This window comes from Mustela putorius, unplaced genomic scaffold (genome assembly GCF_011764305.1).
Source record: "Mustela putorius furo isolate JIRA1106 unplaced genomic scaffold, ASM1176430v1.1 tig00003949_pilon_pilon_pilon, whole genome shotgun sequence".
Taxonomy (NCBI): domain Eukaryota; kingdom Metazoa; phylum Chordata; class Mammalia; order Carnivora; family Mustelidae; genus Mustela; species Mustela putorius.
In genome coordinates, this window is record NW_025422093.1 from 7,267,037 (window position 1) to 7,290,421 (window position 23,385).

Below are 23,385 nucleotides of genomic sequence, written 5' to 3' on the forward strand. Positions count from 1 at the left end.
TCTGTGTGAGGGGGAACAGGTTAGATGGGTTTTGTGCAAGGTACGTCTAATGAAGTAGTGTTTTGTGTAGGACAGTGGGTGGGACCGATGAGACACTCACCCTCTGTTTAATATGGATGAAACGTGTGGGAACACACAGTCACCAAGACACGGGGAATGACTTCTTAATTCCTTGTCCTCCTTTCCCTCTTGCCAGAATGGGAACACTGCCCTGGCCATTGCCCGGAGGCTTGGCTACATCTCAGTGGTCGACACCCTGAAGGTAGTGACTGAGGAAACCATGACCACGACTGTAAGTAGCAGACGCCGGACCTCGTCACCCTGAGTGCCTGGGCTCACGCTGTTGATTTTCCGGGGCCTTTGGGAGATAAACCCACTTTCCTCCCATTCACAGACTAAGCACCGTGTGTCCAAATGCTGTCACCTCATTGCCGACAGCCAGCATCGCCACTCTCATTTCTGATATTGAGATGCTAAACACTAAAAAATACCTTCTTAAAAGCTGCATTAGTAGCTATGGAGTGTTTTGTTCCATAGAAGGCTAAATGTATGCACTTATTTGTTTTGCTATAAAAACATTTTAATGAACTGGAGGCAGAAATATTTTAACATCCACCTGTGGCAATGGGAGGAAGTGGAAGATAAGATGGTTCTTTGAAATGTCATAACTCACAAATGATAATGGATACACTGTTGTCATTATTGTAAATGTGTTTTTTACAGTGTCAAAATAAGACCTCAGAGAGAGGATCAGAATGGGTTTTTGTCACCACTCTCACTGCTCTTCCGTTCAGCTATTGGAATTTTCGTAGGAAAAACAATAGGATGTTTTGTTAAAATTATAAATAAATCTTTACCAGGAGGCCTCATTGCGTCAGATACATTTTTACAAGCTGCAGCCTCTAGGATAAGTCATTTCTTATTAGCACCATCTGGAGCCTTTGAACTGCTGTGGGGTTTGGTAACCGTGGAATCATGAGCAGATATTGCACCATATCAGAGGCTTACTGGAGTTACTCCTAACTCCGTGACTCAACACACATGCCTGAGATTGGCTCTGGACTCTGGAACACTGGGCATTATCAGCTGTGCCTCCTTTTCTCATCCACAACCTTCTGGCATGAAGGGAGGCATAGTTAGCATCTGCAAACAGTTTGTATACACAGTGCTTCGTATTTTTTTAAAAAATGGATTGAGGGCTTCTGTAGCAATCTACTGGTTGAGTTATTTAGCAATGTACAGGCTTTAAAGCTAAAAACAAACAAACAAAATACCAAAAAAAACCCAAAACAAAAGCAAAACAAAACAAAAAAATAACCTGTTGATTGCAAGAGAGAAATTATGCAATTTGCAGAAAAGAAAGCAGTAGCTTTAATGGGCTAGGGCAATGGTTATCAACCAGGGCATGTTTCTAACTTCAAGGTATAGTTTGTATAGAGATAAACTACTACACATTGCTTTTATGTATACTGCTTGAGTACTTCATGATTTTAAAATCTGTTATTAAGTTCTTGAGAAAAGAGTTTAAACAAATAATATTTATTGACCTTAATCTTATAGATATTCCATCTAGTTTTTTTCTAGAGTGGGAAAAAAAAGAGGAAGAAGAACAAGATATTAAACAGTGGTGAAGTGTCACAATGCCATAAAAGATTTGAAATCACTGCAGTAAATATGTAAAACCTATATAATCATTCAAAATATAAATCTTGCTCATGTTTTTTGAAGATTTTATTTATTTATTTGTCAAAGAGAGAGAGAGTATGAGCAGTCAGAGAGACAGGCAGAGGTAGAAGCAGCTTCTCTGCTGAACAGGGAGCCCAATGTGGGACTTGATCCCAGGACCCTGGTCGCAAGACTCTGAGCCGAAGACAGACACTTAGCCAACGGAGCCACCAGGCATCCCTATAAATCTTGCCTATTGAATAAATTAAAATAAATTATTTTCTCACTCATTGGGAAAGTTTAGAATGTTTCTTGAATATCAAAAATGCTTGAAGAGGGGCGCCTGGCTGGCTCAGGTGGTAGAGTGTTTGACTCTTGACCTCAAGGTTATGGGGTCAAACCCCATATGGGATGTAGAGATTCTCAAAAACAAACAAAATAACAAAAAAACAAAAACTTGACGAGAAAATCAAGTTAAAGGCAGAGGAGTTAAAGTTATAGCCTGAGAAGGGTTCCAAGGCCTGGTCTAGGTGAAGGACAGAAGGAGTATAGGAGTCAGGCCATATCCCTTAGTGTCATCAGCTGAGTTTTTCTGTGAGAGAGAAAAGATAGGACTCATGCTAACAGAAAGATCCAGTTTGCCTAATGAGGTACATCAGGCTTTTACCAAATGAGTGCTCCACAGAGGTGAGAGTAGAGTCTATTGGAATCCCTTAAACTCAGACCAGCACTGTGGTATTTGAGACCTTATTTCCACCCCAGACACCACCTTATCATCCGTGTGGTAGCAGTTACGTGTTACCGGGCATGGATGAAGGCTGACAGAGTTCAGGGTGGAGTCTGTGATCTTGAGCTCCCTGACTGCAGTGCGGTCTGCACAGCAGGTGGGTCTCTGCGGGGCCCCTTGCTGGAGTCCCAGCAGCCCGTGAGTTCATAAGCAGACACTGGTTTTTCAAAAACCCTAAAAAGATTCATCCTCCCTGTGAGTACAGTGTTTGACAAGGCAATTCTGAAAAAGATGCTTGAGTTAGTGACATTGCAATCATGGCAGAGGAGGAAACTGAGCAGCTAGAAGCTGACATTCAAAAGATGAATTCAGCTTTTAAATTGCATTGTTTAAAATATTCAGTTCCCTCGTTTGCAAAGAACAGAGGACATCTCTCTTTCTCTCAGATACTGGTTTCTAATACTGTTCTGTACTAAAGGGAATCAGGGCTTCTTCAAGAAATAGCTGAGTCTAGATCTGGGGAAGGAAATATGCACGATGACCCTGGAGCATCTTATGGTGCCAGAAAGTAAGGGAGTGTCTCTCCCCTCAAGTAAGTAAACCAGCATGCGTACACACAGTTATGGGGCTGTGTCAAAGGGACACAGGAGTCAACTGACCCAGGGGCCAAAGGCGGAACAATTAAGATAGATAGATAGATAAGAAAAGGAAGGAATGAATGAAGGAAGAACGAATTGGAGTATAGTGCAAAGTATAAAACAAATTTCCATGAGTCCATAGTGATATAAATAGACAACTGAATAAGTAGCAAAGAAGAGGAAAATCAGGCAAAAAAATTTCAAACAAATTATAAAAAATACTTCACTCTCAAGGGGGTATAGAATGTAATTCCCCCACTGCTTATGTGTGGGCTGAGTACTGCTTCCCTGCAAAGGAAACAGTATGGAAAGGAACATGGTGGGAGATAGACTAACTTTACGGCAGAGGAACCTGAGGAACGCTGCCTCCGCCAGGCGTCCACGGCCAACATCAACACTGGTAAATCCTGTTGAAAGTATGGAGCCTTGATCTAACTGTGTGGTGAAAATAACACTTTACGTCTATGGTCTTCCTCTCCGAAACATGTAACCCAGTCTAATCACGAGAAGAACATGAGAGGAATCCCAATTGAGGGTCATTCTACAAAATACCTGACCAGTTCTCTTCTAAACGGTGAAGGTGACGTGCCTGGGTGGCTCAGTCAGTTAAGCATTTGGCTTCAACTCAGGTCATGATCCCAGGGCCATGAGTTCAAGTCCCACATCAGGCTGTCTGCTCAGCAGGAGTGGGGAGTCAGCTGCTCTGCCCCTTACCTCGCTTGTGTGCATTCTCTCTCTCTCAAGTAAATAAGTGGAATCTATAAACAAACAAACTGTGAAGGTCATTAGAAGCAAGGCAAGTCTGAGAAACCGTCACAACCATAGGAGCCGAAGAGGGCATGACAGGGAAAGATAATGTGGTATCCTAGATGGGAACCTAGAACAGAAAAGGGACATTTGGTAAAAAAATTAAGGAAAACTGAATAAAATATAGACATTAATTAATAGTAATATGTGAGTAGTGGTTCATCAGTCATGACAAATATACCATAGTTTTAACAACTGAGCTTTTTTTTTCCAGTTGCCTTATTTAAGTACGTGTGTTCCCTTTTACCATTAGTATTTCATATGCTCAGAATAAAGAGGAGTTGTTTTAAGTCTGAAACATTAAGTCATTAATATTGTTAACAAGTTGTCGGTGTCCTTTGGATGGATACAAGCTGTATAGGTAAAAAGTCATCAAAAAGCAAGTAAAAATATTCACTAAGGCTCTGTAATATACAGTTCTTTAAAATTGTGTGAAGGTGAAAATGATCTTGCAAATGCATGACTAATATTTTCAGCGTGGCATAGGCGCAAAAATTATATAATTTATGCAATCTCAATATTTTATATTTATCCTAGGCATTAAAATGTACATATAGAAGGGGAAGACAAAATTAATGGCTGGCTTGGCACAAGCAATAAAGACACGATTCTCGCTGTTCATTTCTTCAGCCAAGACTTTTAGTGGAGTGAGGTGGCAGGTTCCACAGACCATGAAAAAGTATTAACAATGGACTAGGAGAGGCGGTATCTCTCTTCTCTTTCCTTTGAAAGGCCTCATTAGGGACCTAAATCTTTTAAGCCAGTTTGCTTTACCACTAGAATTCTTTCATCTTATCTTCTCAGTAGTATATATGGTGGAGACCTTAATGCTAAGGGGAAAATCTTAATGCCATTTTACATGTGAGAGCTTCATGATATTCTGCACATCAGTCCCATAATAAATACTTATTTAGAAAGAAATGAATAATCTCATTCCTTAAAGTGACTGCCTTTTGTTTGTTTGTTTGTTACTAGACTATCATAGAGAAGCACAAAATGAATGTTCCGGAAACGATGAATGAAGTTCTTGATATGTCTGACGATGAAGGTATGAAAACGACATTTGTGTTCATAATAATTAAAAGTGACTGTGTATCTGTTTCCTGAAATGTGTTTATTGCAAAAATGTGTTTAGAAGTGTTCATGTGTTTTGTTGTTCGTTTAAAGAGTATGCGATTTTCCACACACTTACACTGTTCACTTGCATCATGCAGTTCGTAAAGCCAACGCCCCTGAAATGCTCAGTGATGGTGAATATATCTCAGATGTTGAAGAAGGTATTTGTAACTTTTTACTGTGATGGAACTTTCACTTCCAGCTTTATCTTCCATTTCTTACCTTCAAAATATAACACTTCCTTGAGTTACTAACTCTTCACCTAACTTCCAACTATTAATTTATGTACCATTTAAAAGATGTATCTGGTATTAGTGGTTGCTTTAAAGCCCCTCTCCTTGAATCCGTTTTCCGACTTGAAAGTACAAGCGTCACTAATGACATGGTTTGCATTCTATTTGTTTCTATTAAGCAGAAAATTGATTTTTATTGTTTACCATTGAAAATCCAGAAGAGGAAATCTGATTAATGTTTACAGCTAAAATATCTTCCAAAATAAGAGAAGGTATCTTATATGTAACTCATTGTAAGGCTGACTCTAAGCTTACTCTAAAAAAGCAGCTTTTGAACTTGAACCATTAATGAAAGCTCAACCTGAAGAAAATTGCTTTCAGAATATAAACTTGCAATATTGATTTCATGACAGAGATCAAAATATAAATTCTTAAAACTCTACTTCATTTGCTTAAAAGAAACGACTTGTTTTCTGCCCTATTTTAAAAATCAGTTCATTTGCCCAGCTCATGACGAATCCTTATACTAATGAATGATATCTTTAAAAGTTTCTTTGGAAAATTAACATTTTTATAGTAAATAAATATTATAAAGGTGGCAAATTTTGGAATTTTGCTGGAGTAATGAAATGTATATTTATAGAAGAATTTCCAGTATATTTATGTTTTTTTCTTGCCCCGTCTGACTCTCCCAAATGACTTCTATCTTCTTGCTCCCTGTATTTGCCCGTCTTCTGTATTTTTCGCACAGAGAGGATTCAGTGTTGTTGGTCTTTCTCTGTGTTTAGGTAATTGTCCCTATTTTAACTACTAGTCTCTCCTTTGAGTTGCACTCATTTAAATGAACATCTAAATAGTGGGAAGCCTACAGAATCCAAAGTCACTTTAACTTTTTTGGCATCCAGTGAGTGCCTATTGAAAGTGCACTCTGGCTAGGAGAATACATGGCTAGAACAGCTAATGCCTTGATGGTCATTTAGGAACCCAGACAGAGCTGTCTCATTGTTTGTAAGTGTTGTTTTCGTAACTGTTAAAGGTGTTTACTCATTTTTCTTTTCCTTTTGTCTCCATCATCAGCTGTGTATTTACTTCTGTTTTATCCCCGATTGGATATTTGTATCATCTTTAGGACTTTAAGAATAATATGCCTTGCTATCATACTATATTTTGATGCCTTCTTATATAAAGTTTGCAGAGTAATTTCTTATGGGCAGAAGACAAAAGGAAAATATAATCACACTGATGTGTATGCACACAAATCATGTCAAACGTAGATTTTCAAATGCGATTTTATGAAATATGACAATCACAGACCCAAGAATTTGCTAGTTTTGGACAGAATATCCAAAGTAGTTGCGTTGATGAGAGGCCAAGTTTGAATGGACTATATAACAGTTTTATATATATGAATAACCGAGTAATTTCCCCAAAAGGAGGAATTTTTAATCGTTTCATTTGAAGATAATTCATCTAGCCATTTAACTAGAAATGACAGTGATTTCTTATGGATTTCTCTCAGCTTGGGAGTTTGAAATGAATAAGTTTCGATTCTCATTTTATTCGTCTTTTTTTTAAACTTTCTGGCCCTTGCCTTATGGGTGTGTCCACAGGCTGTGAGAATCAAATGGCTATTGATTTCATAAAGCCGTAGAATTGAATGTTGGGAGGGGTTCCTAAAAGGTCACTTCAGCCATCTATGCTAGAGTCATCTCTATAAAATCCTCTCAGAGGAGGTCTTTTGCCCAAATGCCTTAATGACAGAAATTCCCTAAGTCCCAGCCCACTTAACTGTGCTTGAACAGCTCTGACTTTAAAAATTCTTCATTTCGCAATGCGTCCTTCTCCATAATTCAAGCCACTGCTCATTGATTCGGGCTCTGATGCATTTGGCACTATTTAACACAAAACCTGCCTCTTCTATTTCTCATGAGTCTGTTTTTCTCAGGGCGTGTTATCCCCTCCCTCACCATTGCCTCCTGTGCACATTTCAGGGTGTCAGTTTCTACCTCAGGTGGAGGTGATCAGAGCTGAACACAGAATTCCAGGTGTAGTCTGATCAAAGCAGAGGAAGGCAGGGCCGTTGCTTTGTCCATGGACGATATTACAAATCTACTATTGAAGATTAAGATGGTTCTGAGGTTATAATATCCATTTAATTTGACTCCTATTAATATCACTGTCATCTGACGTTCCTCAACTGTTTACGTGAGCGCCAGTAAGCCACGTCTATCCTATCATGAATAAACTAGCATTTCTATATTATTCCAAATCCTCCCCCCCATTTTAATTCTAAAGGGACCCCTACAACTTTAATGATAGCTTTTATTTCTGACTCATTTGCCTTATAGTCTTGCTAGCCCTTTGCTACTTTAGTTGGATTTGGAGCTGCTTCTTTTGGTAAGCCCTCACAGACTGGGGCAAATGTTTATTTCCACGTAACCACAGGGATGTTATGAATATCTGTCTTTAACGAACCAGTAAGAGATCACCACACTGGTATCCTAGGGTACTGAGAAGCTCAGCAGCTTTTAAAAGCATATAAAAATGAAAAGCAATATATGCTACCAGTTTTTCTCAAGAAAGAAAAGGGCGCCTGGGTGGCTTAGTTGGTTAAGCGTCTGCCATCGGCTCAGGTCATGATCCCAGGGTTCTGGGACCGAGGCCCGCATCGGGGTCCCTGCTCAGTGGGAAGCCTACTTCTCCCTCTCCCACTCTCCCCTGCTTGTATTCCCTCTCTCGCTGTGTCTCTCTCTGTCAAATATATAGAACCTTAAAAAAAAAAAAAGAAAGAAAGAAAAAGAAGAACGAGTTTGTAATATGGGAAAATATAAATTTAATCCATATTATAAAAATTGAATAAATACTAAGGGAATGGTACTGAGAGTAGTCTTTCTTGTCCTCCTTTATCTTCTTGGCTTTCTCCTTCTCTTCTCTCATCTCTTAGGAGAAATTAGCGTAGGTAAGAAATGTTTGCATTAATTTCACACACTAAAAAATCAACAAGTCTAGACAATGTTATCAACTAATGACCTAGGGGAACAATGGAGCCAGGTTACAGAGTAGAAGGAAGGCTGAAGTATCAGCGAAGTAGAACTAGAGAAGGAAAGGCGATAAAGCAGCCTTATCCAAGCAACATATTACCTGGGTAGGGGGTACGCAGAGCTCCGAGAGGGCCAGACTCATCCACAGATATCTTAATGCCCCACTTGTCTTCTTTCCCAGAAAGTACGGCACATACATGTCAAATTAATATCTGTACAAAATTAATATTGGTTCTGGTGCCAGTTACATTCTTATGTATTGCAATTCACTTTGCAATTTAAAAGAAAGAAAAAAGATGAAGAAGGGAGAGAGGAAAGAGAGAGAAAGAAAGAGAGGAAGGAAGAAAAGAAAGAAGAAAATTGAGGCGAAGGTTCCGTCTGTCTTCTATTTTTGAGTCCCCCTTCCAGGAGATTTTTAGTTTTTTGGTTCAACGCTGACTTTAAATTATAAATTCCTGTTGAGTATATTTTGTAAATTTTTAAATAACGTAGAACATGTTTTAGCTTGCAGAATTCTAAGAGGTTGCATTATAGTGACAAATTTAAAAAATGGAAAATGGAATTAAGCCATGGGAAGTAAAAACCAAAGGTAGCTCTGTGAAATAAGACTCTACTGAACAGGGTTGGGAGACCATTGGGTGAGACTGAGAAGAATTATTTAATTCTCAGCTACTCACAATTTGATAAGGCTGCAAAGTCTCACTCAGGATCAAATGCAGACAATGTATGTTAAAAGGAAAAACAAAAAGTAAGAGGCTAAGTACACACATAGTAGAAATAATTATCAGATAGGTAGAGGTTTGGGGCGCCTGGGTGGCTTAGTGGGTTAAGCCTCTGCCTTCGGCTTGGGTCATGATCTCAGGGTCCTGGGATCGAGCCCCACATCGGGCTCTCTGCTCAGTGGGGAGCCTGCTTCTCCCCCCCAGCCCCGCCTACTTGTGATCTTTTTCTCTCTCTGTCAAATAAATAAATGAAATCTTTAAGAAAATCAGATGGGTAGAGGTTTGAGCTATAATAAAGCAATAAAATTTCATCAAACGTTAGCATGATGTGAGACATGAGGAGAGTCATGCTCAGTCACCTTTGTATCAAATTCAGTGCCCAGTGAACTGACCTTGCATCATGGAGCCCATGCTGTCTACTATGCTGATGAGGTAGCAAAGCCCAAATAAATGTTGAGTAGCTTGCCCCACCAGGTTAGCAGCAGAGCTGAACAGGAAGACAGATTGGACAGTCTGGGTCTTCTCTTTCATTTCCACTCTAACATGATCTGTTTTCTTATATACAGAATCCAAGAATATATTGTTTTTTAAGCTTTAAAAAGGGGAAAGTTGGGAAAAGGAACAGATCATGCCTTGGAAATTATCACAAGTTAATAATTATCTCTTAATGACCCTGATAAGACTATGGTAGAAATAGTATATTTTCTTCTGACCATCTTGGTAAAAGAAATATGCAGCCCAAGGTGCAAATTCCAGGAAAATAAATGTAAACATAATTTAGAATAGATCTTAAGAACCCAAAGTAAGTAGTTTTAGTAAACATATCTGAGTCTTCTCAATTAGAGAATAAGTAGAATTTGAATGGCATAATCTAAAACTCAAAAAAATAGGAGAAGTTACTTTAGGAGACATGAAAATGGGCATCAAGGAAACGACCAGAAAGATGTCCTTTTAGGGCCCCTTCTCACAAATGCCTAGGACTATCCTGCTTTCCTAATCCCCTGGGCATGCTAATAAATAAATCAGGCCAGTAGGTGTTTAGCTTTCTAGGTCTGGAAGGAAGCCTTGAAGACTAGCCTGCCCCAGATGGTCTGGGGGTGGCTGTAGTTTTGCAAAAATTGTTCTTCACCTGAAAAGTTATCATTTTGCAAATACCTGTTCAGTCATAACATCTAGCCTTTTGCCTGATACGTTTCTGATTACAATTGATCTTCCGAATAGAGATTACCTAATTACATGCTTCTCTCAATGATAAAGTGAAAATGAAACACCAGAAGCAGAGACCCAGAACCTGGCACGGTACCTGGTACACAGGAGATCCTCACTGTGTTTAGCTGATTCCATCACAGTGGAGGGAGACTCAAGGAAAAGCATGTTTTACAGGTTTCTGAGAAGAGGCAGGTTAGAGAGAATTTGCTTGCTATGTCCATATTCCATGTCCATTGGAATATGCCATTCCAATAAACGCCTTCCCACTGAGACAGACCTAGACTACGGATTGCATCAATAAACAGCTTTTTAATGACTCTCCTAAGGTGTATCTGTATCTCAAAGACTAGTTAGTGAATTTAAAAAGAATTTCCAACAAAAGAAAAAGATCAGTGAACTGGGGCAGAGGCCATTATCCTAAAACACATTCTATCCTATCCTTGCTATCCTGGCTTTGGTTTTGGAATTGTTGAGTGATTTTGATCCAGGCTGTCCACCTACCCAGCACATGCCTGATGTTTCCCTTTAGAGTCTCATAGACAACTCGTCATGCCCTGAACCCCGGCTCCAAACAGTGTCTCCCCCTGGCTCCTCATCCTAGGGAGTGGCTCCGTCACGCAAGCCAGCCCCAAGGTTACGTGTAATCTCCCTTTTCTTAGCACTCATGTGCAATCTTCCAGAACTCATCTCACATCCCCCTTCTCTGCCTCCCCACGCCCCACTGCCACTGCCCAAGCCAGTCCCACCTGCGGACTCCTTACGGTTCTGCTGTGGACTGCTGCGGGAGCTTCTGCACTCTCTCCACTTCTTTCCCTGCAGACTCGGATTTCTACCTGGCATCCCAGCAGTCTTTTACAAATATTGGATCATATCATTCCATTTCCAAGCTTAAAACCCCCTAAAGTTTAGAGTCCTGTTTTTTTAAATTCCTTCGTGGTGTTGCCTATAAGCATAGCTCATTCCTTTTCATTTCACTGTGATATTCTGTTGTCTGCCTCTACCAGACTATATTTCATGATAAAAGTAGCCACCCCCTCTAAATAATGTATAGTGTAAATACTAAACTAAGATACAAACCTCCTGAGGCCTTACATCACACTTGGCTTAAAAGTCTGGCCCTTCCATGGTTGGTAGGTTCTGTGTGATGTGGCCCTGGCTACTGATTTTCCACTGTCCTCTCTGAACACGCTTTTTAATTTCATCCTAATCCTCATCTTGAGGAACTAGCCATTAATTTCCAAGGGTAGCACGTTTTTTTTTTTTCTGTTACAAATCAATGGTAAATATTTTCAGTTTTTCACACTATGTAGTTCTCAGGCCCAATTGTTCAACTCTGTCTTTGTGATATAACAATAGCACGAGACAAGACCTGAACAAATGGGCTCGGCTGTGTGACAGTCATTGATTTAAGGGACTCCTGGGTGGCTCAGTCAGTTAAGCATCTGCCTTTGGCTCAGGTCATGATCCCAGGATCCTGGGATCGAGCCCCAGATCAAGCTCCCTGCTCAGCGGGAAACCTGCTTCTCCCTCTGACCCTCACCCTACTTGTGCCCTCGCTCACTCTCTGTCTGTGTCAAATAAATAAATTAAACCTTAAAAAAATAATAAAATAAAATAAAACAAATTGGCTTAAAAGTTGGTGGGAGGTGGATTCAGCCCACAGACTGCAGTTTGCTAATTTGTGATTAATTTTGTTCATTTTCTTTTAAAGTAGACTGTTAGCTCCATGAGAGGAGACCCGTCTTTATCCCTGTCACAATATTTAGGATTTATACAAACAGCCACTCTCCCATGGACGAGTGTATCCACAGGCTTAAATCCACACATTTACTTGTGTCAGTCCCCTGAGAGGATTGCATATAAATGAACTCCCAAAACATCATAAATAAGGTACTTACCCTTTATTGAGCCCTTTCTCTGTGCCAGGCATGAATCTATCTACATTTCCTGCTATATGTCATGTGACCTTCACAGTGAGCTCTGAGTTTAGAGCCATCGAAAATGGTATGCCCATTTTATAGATGTGAAAAATCAGTTCCAGCAAGGTTAAAGGACCTTGATCAAGATTACGCAGATCAGTGCAAGGGATTATGCGCAAATCCCTGCCCTTAACCTTTGCTCTGGCATCTCTGGTGCCTGGTAATTTAGATAATTTAGTCTCACAATGGTTAGATTGTTGCAAGTTTTAAATGAGATCCTATATAAGGGATTTGGCCCAGAGAGTTCAGTGAAAGTTAGTTACGAGGTACCTTATCTTCCTGAATTTTTTCCAAATAGTCAAGAGAATTATTGTTACTATTAGCACTCCAATCTACATTTATTCTCCATCTAAAGCCCTGACTTAAATTCCTATTAGTTCTAATTTACATTAAGGAATCTGAGGCTCAATGGGTTTAAGATATTTGCTGCCCAGGTTCACCTCGTCAAGGCAACTGGAATTTGAATTAGGTTTTTCACTCCAACTTTCTACTTAAAGGAGATGCGGTAAAGAAGAATAGATAAAAGTGACAAGGAAATTCAGAAAAAGGGGAGATTACCAAAAGCCTCAGAAAGGACATATTGCAAGGAATAGATAGAATGTGGAGAAGTCAAGATTTGGGTAGGTGGAAAGAAGTGTTCCAAAGTTCAGAAAGTGTCAGAGACAGGGTGCTTGGTAGGCTTCGTTGGAAAAACATGCGACTCTTGATCTTACAGTCGTGGTTTGAGCCCCACTCCTGCTGGGGTGTAAAGGTTACTTAAATAAAACTTCAAAAGGAGAGAGACAGACAGAAAAGCAGATGACCCGGCAGAAGACCTCAGCAAACAGGAGCTAGAGAAACTGAGCACCGCCCTGAATGGGGACCCCAGGAAAGGGCATAGGGAGGATGAGAAGCAGTTCTAGAAAAGTCTGGGCACATTGACGTGCACAGAGGAAGAGGAACATCAAAGGACATGGAGGGGGAGTGGTGAACAATAGAGGAAGAAAACCAGAAAGAAGAGTGGGTTCTAGCAGAAGCCAGGGGAGAAGTCCTGACGGGGTCCAGTCAGCGGAGCGCAGGCGATCTGCGGCTCCCTGGTGATCTTGGGAAGCTGCCGCGTCCATGACACGATAGAGACATAGACATAGAATTGAGCAGTTCTCATGTTGTGTGTGTGTGTGTATGTGTGTGTTTTCCCCAAGAAGCTGTGACAGAATGAGTAACTAGAGCCGTTGAGGGGGATAAATGGACACAGGGATTGTCTTAAGGGATTGCAGGGAATGAAGCATGTTTATTAATGAAAGACAATAAGTGGTTTTTCCATTTGCCCAAAGCAAGTCATAATTTTGAATATGCTTTCTCCCCCCACCCCTCACCCTCCAGTTATTTTCATGCCTGCCCACCTACCTAGAGAGTCTGACCTGCTTCATGTGGAAGTGGGTCCTAGTCTGACCACCCTTAACCCTTTCCCTTCACATTGGGATTCTTGCTGCAGGGAGAAGACAGTGGAGCATCAGCACTGGGGATGAGTGGAGATGGGGGTGGCAGGGGAGTGCGAGGGCCAGGAATGGGAGGGGTCAGAGAAGCAGGGAAGATGTTGCAGAAGGAAGGGGTGGTCTGACCCACTGGGCCAGAACCACAGGGAGGCTAACTGACAGCAGAGCCCACCCATCTTCACCTTGTAAGCACACATCCTTTAGGTAGAGGTAGGTAATATAGCAAACTGACAAGCACAAGTTCATTGTCTACACAAGGAATGGAAATTTGGGTATAACATCAGGAAGAGGCCAAATGCTTGCCCACAAAAACCCATGGGATCTTGATATTCCTGCACACCCAGGGGCGGAGAACATCTTCTTGCCGAGCACACACCATTTTATATGCCTGTGTTAGGAGGAGCCAAGGCTAACGAGGTCTGGATTGGGGGTTGAAGCTAGACAAAAATAGCTAGCAAGGAATAATTAGAAGAATTAATGAGCATGGCACTACCACCTTGAATTAAGCTATCCCATTTCTCTTTCAGTAAGAATCAACATGTCAGTGCCTGATTTCCCAGGGCTGGCCTGCAGCTGGTAATTCATTTGTTGTCTAGTCTATTTCATGCGTGGCACAGATTTTAGATAAGGAGAACAGTGTGCCTAACTTTGTCCTCTTTCTACCTGCGTTCTGTCTGGAGTCTCAGGTGTTCATGTGACCAAGTCAGGGTAATCTGACTTAGATGCCCGAGGGCAGTTTCTGGATGAGGGTGAAGGTGTATTGATAAGAATGATAAGAATATGAAAAAGTTACAGCATCTGTCCCAACATTGTCTTTTTCTACCTCTTCACAGGAAGGACACTGAAATCGTTTTCCTTTCTGGGATGAGTTTGTTTATTAACCCAACCAAGATCACAGGGGACATTTTTCATTGCTACATCTGGAAGAGTTCCAAGCCTGAGTCATGCATGCTTATTTAGAAACTATATCTAGCCTGGATTAAGGAGCAGTTTAAAAACTGTGATCCCGTTTTTTTTAAAAAGAAGCACATCTAGCCACAAAGACTAGAATAAATGTTTGAGAGTAAAGAATCAAATGGACTTTGTTTGCTCTTAAAACAAAAGAAATCTAGCCCGAGCAGAAAGAGGCATTTGTTCTGTGGGAGAATAGCAACTTGTTCACGTTGATTACAAGATGGGCAAACTTTGCCAGTCCAGCCCGAATCCTTTTGGCCATGGAGGAGGGCTGGCTCTTAGGAGCACCTAGAGGGAAGGAAAGGGGGGAGGGAGAGCATGGCCTATGGCCTCCCGCATGAGGTGCTTACAACCCTTAATGACACATACTTCCTTAGCCTCCTTAAGACCACCTTAAGACCTCCTTAAGACCTCCTTAAGCCATCTCACCCGTGGCTCATCGATTTCCTCAACTTACCCCATTGTTCTCATTGAGAAGGAAAGCAAGAAAACACTACATTCCAGAATATAGTTAGCAAGCTGTTTGAAAGAACCACCGCTGCGAGGAGGTGCTAGAAAACAACAGGTTCTTGTGAAGGCCCAGAACTGTTCCTTCCTGGCTGAGGGAGTTTGCTTCCTCCTTCACCTGGCCCCGGGGGGGAGGGGGGCAGCCTTGCCCTGAGCCTCCACTCTCCCAGAAGGCCACCCTGGGCCTCCAGCCCGACACTAAAGAGCCTCTGCTACATGCATGAACTCTTGAACTACGTAGTGCAATTCCGTCAGCCGCCAGTCACCTCCCCCTTTGATCCGTCCCTCAGATGGCTGCAGGAAACCTTGCTTCATCCAAGCTCTTGCTCCAAACTGCAGTACGTGCAGATCTGGAATCTGAGGAACTTTGTTTGTGCAACTGTAGGGCAGAATCAGACCCTTAGAACAGAAGTCCGAGAGCGTCAGGCTGGTAATATGACTGTTCCCCGTCCATCCAGTTCCCGCCCCCTCGCTTTTCTGAGAATCAAAGTACCGGGGCATGGAGGGAAAAGACTCATGAACAGACACTGTCATGTGGGTCCTCCAGGCTGAAAATGTTATTGTCTAAACATTAGGGGAGAGAGACATCTTTTGACGAATGCTTTGAATTGATGGAAAATGTTTTCAGAGTTATCTGTATTTTTATGTCCCTGATTTGAACCTTCAAAAAATAAAATGTGCTGAGTCTTATTTGTCTGCTCTCTAAACGGGTTCATTATACCACATGGAACTGCCGAGAAGATGAAAAGATATACCAAAGCATTTAGAACGGCGACCAGCATAGAGCAGGTGCTCAATAGGCGGCAGCTGTCAGACAGAGGCAGCTCTCCGTGGATTCTGCTTCTTGCGGGATTAGAAGTGGGTGGAAGAACACGAGAGGAAGAGGGAGAGCTTTGAAGGTTTAGGTCTTCAGTGAGTGAGTGTGTGTGTGTGTGTGTGTGTGTACTATATATATATATATACATATATATCTATGGGTCAAAAAAATGAAAGTGTTTTCACCCACTGACGGACATATGTCGCTTGTCACTTGGATGGTAGTTGTTATAGTAGAATCCAACTTCCCTATAAACATGGCCGGACATGGCCCTCACTTCCCACAACTCCGTTGCCCGTCACTTTAGGAAAGCTGGCTGCTTGCTCTTCTCACGATAGTCCCATTCTTTCCTTCTCGCGCCACATCTTGTGGCTGGCTGGGGACGGCTCACTCCCCTCACTTCCCGTTTCCACTCCTCTCTGCCTGTCTTAACTCACGCACCTCTGTTCAACATCTACCGCACCGCCTCGATCGAAAGGGATGCCCTCTTCCTGGGAACTCTTGGATACTTCTGTGATTTCTCTTGCATATCCCGCAGCACAAGGGTGGTGGCCAAGACCTTGGGCTTTCCCAGACTCTACCACTGACTAGACACGTGAGCTCTGAATAATGACTGAACCTCTCTGAATCTGCCTTTGTCTAGAAAAGGGAAATGAGAGTACTTGCTCCCCAGGGTTAAAGAGTGAACACGATGTATATAGAAAGTGCTCGTCACAGTGTCTCGCACATGCCAAGCATTAAGCAAATCATAACCAGCAGGAGACATAGTACAGTATTTCAGTGTTTGTGTCCTGGTCTTCACTGGAGACAAAATGTGTCCAAGGCAGTCGTCGGCTGTACTTGGAGCAGAGCCTAGTCCAGTGCCCTACTGTCTCACTGCTCGAAGTGTGGGTTGCAATCCCCTGGGAGCTCATCCCACGCACAGAATCTCAGAGACAGCCTCAGACCTGTGGAGTCAGCGTCTATGGTTTAAACGGGTTCTCAGATGACACAAATGTACGCCTGGAAATTTAGAAATAGTGTGTTCCATTCACTGAATTCAGTTTCTGAAGCGATTTTAATTACTCTTGCAATTCCCACCAGGAAAATAGATATTTAATTCTCTCAAATCAATACTGCCATTAGATAACTGTCACTTACTTGTAAGGATCCCTTAAGCCAGTGCTTATCACAGTGTGGTTCTTGGACCCGAAGCAGCAGATTCCCTTGGGAACCTGTAGAAATACAAATTTTTAGGGGATTTTAATGCATAGTCCAGGTTCAGAACCAGCACTTTAGAAAAATGGGAAGCTGTTGGAAGTGCCACGCAAATAATGTGCATCTCCTTCCAGCCTTGTGATCTTATTCCTCCTGTTCCTTGCTGAAACAGTGAGGTCAAACCGCACAAAGAATTGAGTTTCCTCTCCATGTTTGCTACGTATTTGCTGCTGCACATACACACCTTAGCATGTTCTGGCAGACCCGTATAAGTCAAAACACTTGATCTGGTGTACGGAACACAGCCTGTATGACTTCTCTGCAGTCCCTCTATCTTGTTTTATTTTGTTAATTATATTCATTTTTTGAATAGGTGATAGATGCACAAGGTATAGAATTCCCAAGGTACAAGAGTTTACAGTGAAAAGTAAGTCTCCCTCCTTCTCCTCACTCCAGTAATGTAGTTTCTGCCTCCAAAGGCAATCACTGAATTTTCATTGCACACATTTATTGAGCATCTACCATGTGCTGGGCACTAGATCTGGAACCAAAGAGACAAAAACCTCAGCCCTCACGGAGCTCACATTTGGGTCACCTTTGGATCACATTTGGGTCACCTCGTGGAGCTTACCTTTCTTGAAGTATTTGTTTGACAACATCGCATATGACAGTATGTAGAAGTGGGGCTCTGTAGTCACATCAACTGATTTTGATTCCATTTTTACCCAATTTCTAAGTGATCCTGGGTTATCCTCCACTCTGAACGGGGTTTTCTTTATACTGAAATCGAGACAATTCTATTTGAGAAGGTTGTTGCTTGAATCGTATCAGATAAGACTTAAAAAGCACCGCGCCGTGCCTAGAACATTGTAAATGCTCAGTAGATTCTGGTGATGATTATAATGGTGTGCTCTCATCCTGCTGTTCTGTAATGTAGACTAGAAATGCTTGAAGGATTTATTTTCCCAGTCATTTTTATTTTCCTTGCTGTGTGGTGGTCAAACAGTCATCTTTTTCAGAACAAGCACACTAAATGGAAGTAAGTTTCAATCATTAACTATTTGTCTGTAAGACTATTTGCTGAGTTCTAGTATGAAAGCGACGCTTAATAAATCACTAGAGTTTAGATCCTATGTTCCTCTGTATTCTTTCTAATGTTGCCTTTTTTAAAAATCCTGCATAATTTGAAGGTTTTCTACTATTAATTCGTTTGAAGGTGTAATGTATTTTTAACCGTGACTCCATAATGTTACAAAGTATATACCTTGGAAAGAAGATTGTTCATTTCGTAGCAGAGGAATAAAGCACTTCTGAGCAAAGTTTCAGAAAATATAACTTCATATGTTACATTACGGAACTTTCTTTATGATTCTTGCCTCCAGACAGAGGGGAAAACAACTTTCAACCCCTAGGAAAGCAACAGAAGTATTCGTTGGTGATGATGGAAAACATTAGAAAAAAATGACATGCAAAAAAGAAAGAGCTCCTAGGGCATGAAAACACTTATAAATATTAGCCAAGAACAGTTTCCTCTGTTCAGCGTAAAGAGGCTTGCCAGCGGGCACAGTGAAAGATCGCGGGGAAGCTGGGTTAGGTACATTCCACCACATCTTGACAACTGGCCATTGACACGGCATGTAAAAAAGAATGAGGACTGGGATCCCTCTACAGCAGGCAATGCTTGCTCTTGGGGTTTAGCGTTTGAGCCCCACATTGAGTGTAGAGATTACTTAAAAATCTAAAAATAAGTAAGTACAAAGGACCGAGGGCACAGCTATGTGACCAGCGACTGTCCCGATAATCATTTCATATATTCTCTTTGTCTCCTTTGTTCTTGATTCTATTTTGCGTGATTTCCTGTTAGTGAAAGGGTACGGATCTTCGAAAGGTTGATTGTGGTACAAGAAACCTCTTACCCTAGTCACGATAGGAGGACCAGGAAGAGGGATAGCTGGAAAATGGAAGTGAAATGACTCTGAACAGTTTTTATTATTTGGTGAACGGCGGGATCAAGGTAGACTGGGGTGTTTTGTGTTCTCCTTTAAACAGTTTCCAGTGTCTGGTATTTTATTATCAGAAATGGATTAACAGTGAGAACGGCAGTGCTCATGATGTTAAGAGACATAAAGTCAATCCTAAATAGATGAGGCTTCCGTGGTGGCACTCACTGGGTACCCTTCCTGGGCTTGTTCTGCACTAAGCAGGTAGCACTCTGCAGAGCTCACTCTTAATTCACTGGGCATGCATTAAGCAATCAGCACATGACCTCTTTGGCCTACCTTTAGACCTTGTCATTTCTCATTCCTCTCTGTTCCCACTACTTACTACGCTGTGATGACAAACCTCTAAACTCAGTGGATTAATCTATTATTATCTCCCATGGTTGTGTGAGTTAACTGGGTTCAGCTGGATTCTTGAGCTCTGCTGAGATTACAGTCGGGTAGCAGCTGGGATGCGAGTAACATGGCAGAATGTTCGATGTGGTATCTTCAATTATAGGTCTGTTGGCCTCACTTGGGCGGCCCTGAAACAGCTGAGGGAGAGCTGGTCATCTCTCTCTCTCTTTCCGCGCAGCCTCTCCACGTGGCTTCTTTGACCTTCTTTACAGCATGGAGGTCTCATGGTAGTCAAATATCTTCATGGGGATTGGCTTCCCCCAAACCAGTGTTCGAAAGAGAGCCAAGGAGAAACTGCAAGGTTTCTTGGAACCAACACTGAAAAGTCATGCAATATCACTTCCCCTGCATATTATTGTTCAAAAATTGAACAAGCCCACATTTAATTAAAGAGATGTGGTTCGTGGTGGGGGTGGGGCTGGGGAGAAAACTTCTTTAAACACTAGCTACCACACCCTCTTCACCACAAAATGCTCAGAGTTACCTATAACACAACTGTTAGAACACTCTACCAAACACTTCTTGGAAACATAAACCCACACAAGTGCTTCTTGGTAAGTGAGAATGTGTGGTTCTTGTTTATATATAAACATAATATTATGTTAAACAATATAATATATATAATATATTAAACAAACATATATATTATAATATAATAATATACAATATATATATTTCAACTAAATATATATGATATTGCATCAGAGTTGTCCAGTCATAGAATTATCTTTGTTGGCTTATCTACCTTTGGGCCTATTGGTCAGAAGCTACTACTAATAAAATATTTTTGGGTTACAGCATGGATTAGAGGCCGTTAACAAACTGCACAACATAATTCATGTCATTCCTTTCTAATTTTTGGTGTAATAGTGTGTTGTGCTCTATAAAATTATAGAATATTTTGTTTATTGAAAGAAGAGTAGGTATGGTCTAGTATTATTCAGACAGTCAATCAGTCAACAAATATTTATTGATTAGCTATAAGCCAGGCCTTGCATTCGGCATTGTAGACAATGGAGAGCAGAGACATCTGCTGCCGTGGTTGGATTTTGCCTTTGACAGTATCAGCAGTAGCAACTGAAATTCTAACTGTATGAGTTCATGCATTCAGATGTTTGGGCACCACAGAAAGCTGTGTTACAGAATAACACTGACCATACTGATGAAGCCCTTATTCTGTGCATTATTTCACTGAATCCCTGGAAGAGGCTGAGGTTAGAGGCTGAGTTATTATCCCAGTTACAGAGAGGCAGGAACTGTGACTCAGAGTAAACAGTGTCCCGAAGGTCACTTAACTGGTCACTGATGAAGCCAGGATTTGAATCAAGAGCACCAATTATGCAAAACTGCCTTGAAATACTAACACTGCCTGGGTCTCTGCTTTCCATGCCTTGTAAGAAATGTCTTCACCATGTCATGAGGCTATTTTAATTAATCTTTGGCCAACTATATTGGCAGCTCTCACCCCCATTTCAACTCTGGGCATCTTCTGGTTTCACAGTGACCATTTCAGAAGTCTAGAAGGATGAGTAAAGAAGAATGGAAACTTAACTTTATTAACAGTTTCCTATGTGCCAGTCAACAACTTGGCATGCCGGAGAGTGCTAAGTTGCTCCGGCTGGTAGAGGGGGAGAAAAGTACAGCCACCAGCCTCTTTATTTTTTTCTCCTCCATCTCCCTCCTCACCTTCCCTCTGGCAACCACCAGTTTGTTCTCTGTATTTAAGAGTCTGGTTTTCTTTGTTTTGTTTTGTTTTTGTTTTTACCTTCCTCTTTGATGAAAGCAATGATGAAATCCAAAAGTATTTATGGGGCACTTGCAATATGCCAGGTTCAGGAAGAATTTGGCTCCTAATCTAGCGTGGATCTCACTATCCAGTGGGAGAGACTAAACAGACGTTTTCCCTGGTAGGACGCTCTGATAAGGGAAGCCCACATGAAGAACCACTAACTTTAGATGGTCCTGTCCAGGACGGGAGGAATTTTAGTGTCAAAGTTTGGAGAGATTACACAGGTGAAGAAGAGGGATAAAGGTTCCATCAAGAGTGCACCCTATGTAATGTTCCAAAGTCTAAAGAGTTTCTGGACTTCTAGGGACTGAAATAATTCCGTATAACAGAAGGACAGCAGATGTGCAGGACCGTGCAGTTGTGCAGGCTGGCCAGAGAAAAGCCAACTGATAAGTCAGGAGGAAGGAGCAGCAGTCATTGAATGAGGCTTTGCTAAGCAGTTTGCAGTGTAAGTGCAGATGTGGAAAACAGATTAATTTTAGTCATTTTATCCATTTGAACCACGACTTCCCCTTCCATTCTTTACAAAGTTGGGAATTATTCTTTTGCTTGGGAATATTTTCCAATACATACCAGGCATTATAAACAGTTTCCCTTCTATTCCTGCGTATGTACCATGCTGATTACAGTCAGGCTGCTCCAATTAAAGCCCTGGGTCTCCTATCATCGTACTATTAGGTGAGTCGTGCATTCATTGATCCAGGAGAAACACATTTGTAGAACCCACTTTGGGGTTCTACAGATGCAAATTTCCAGGAGATAGACACACTCATGGAAAAGTGTTGTAAACCACTGACTTCAGCAAGAACGTTCAGAGCCCTGTACTTAGTATCTGGCATAACTTTCCAGCTCTTCTGAGAAACGAGCCATTGAAATTGCCTCTTGAGCGTGCCCAGATGGAGGATGCAGAAGTCCTGCTAGTTTTTTCCTCCCCTGCCAACACAAACAGGGTGGAGGAGCTCCAAAGGGAGGCCAGGAGTCCCGGAGAGAGGGAAACAACGGACCAGAGCAAAGTGACAGAAGCGCCTCCTCTGGGCTGCGTCCTGCTTTATGCAAAGACCTCTTCGCCTGGCTTGGGCGCTCTCTGCAGAGCTGCCTCAAGGAAGGAGAACCAGTGAGCTCCTGTGAGGGTGTCAAAGAGCTGAAAGAACTTGTGCCAAAAAGTGGGGCAGACATCCACTTGCTTTTTCCAGCCTGTCTCACTTCTGCTCCTCTCTTCCAACTCTTGATAAAAAGCAGTGGGGATTAGCATATCCTGCAGCGCTGCTCGGAGACATTCGGGAATCCTTGCGACTCCCCTCGGCCCCACACTTTCAGCACCTCGGCTCAAGGGCAGGCCCTCCCTCCGGCTCCTTGCTCCCCCTCCTTCCACCTGACAGGGACCATAAATAACCAGGGCTCCTGGTGTTCCCAGCCGAGAACAAAGTTGAAAGTTTGCCTGGAGCTCCCTGCCACTCCCCGCCTGGGCCACTTCTTTTGTTTTCTTCTGGTTTTCCTCTACCTGGGTTGGCCGTTTCTTCATTCAAGCTGGAGAAGAGTCACCTCGTAATTAAGCGCAGCACCCTGCTCGCTGGCTCTCCCTGGATGTAAGGCTGCCTCAGTTCCTCGGTGAGGCACCGGCCATTGGTATCAAATTACGGAAAGTCTACACTGGAGCAGTCCTCATATTTACATACAAATAACTCAGGGGCTTGCATTTATGTCACCATTCGGTCCTGCTAGAGGCTTGCCAGCGGAGTTTTTGGTCCAATCAGAAGGAGCTTTAAAAGGATGTCTGCAGAGTGATCGAAAGGGTCTTCTCAATTAAGGGTAGGCAGGCTTCGCTCTTTTTTCCTGTATTTTTTTTCTGGTTTGGAATATCGAAAATCTCTGAACTCTGACGAGTTAGAGAAAAGATGTGCACTTCTTCAACTGCCTACGAGGAGACGAAGATGCTGAGTGGACCCCAGCGGCGGTGAAGACGGTGAATACAGCCCAGGGGTCGGTTTGTTTGGGCTGATTCCGAGGTACACTCTAAATCACTGCTTAAGGAATTCCTGGAAACATCAGGAAAACATTTGATCTGCCCCGCCTGGTGGAAATGGCTTTACCACAGAGTAAGCTCTTTCTTTAA

The 23,385-nt window shown here is 42.0% G+C and overlaps 1 protein-coding gene across 6 annotated transcripts in view; it reads left to right on the plus strand.

Annotated features, from left to right (window-relative positions):
• The window catches only part of ANK3 (ankyrin 3), a 671,415-nt gene that overhangs the window by 544,263 nt on the left and 103,767 nt on the right, over positions 1-23,385 (plus strand). For 2 of the 6 annotated variants that reach the window (XM_045069902.1, XM_045069904.1), the window contains 4 exons: positions 197-292; positions 4,813-4,885; positions 5,052-5,114; positions 17,461-17,514. In XM_045069902.1, coding sequence (XP_044925837.1) covers positions 197-292; positions 4,813-4,885; positions 5,052-5,114; positions 17,461-17,514 — 286 coding nt within the window. Of the gene's footprint in view, positions 1-196; positions 293-4,812; positions 4,886-5,051; positions 5,115-17,460; positions 17,515-23,087; positions 23,369-23,385 lie in introns of those variants that run through there. The other 4 variants (XM_045069903.1, XM_045069906.1, XM_045069905.1 and 1 more) reach the window with 3 other exon arrangements.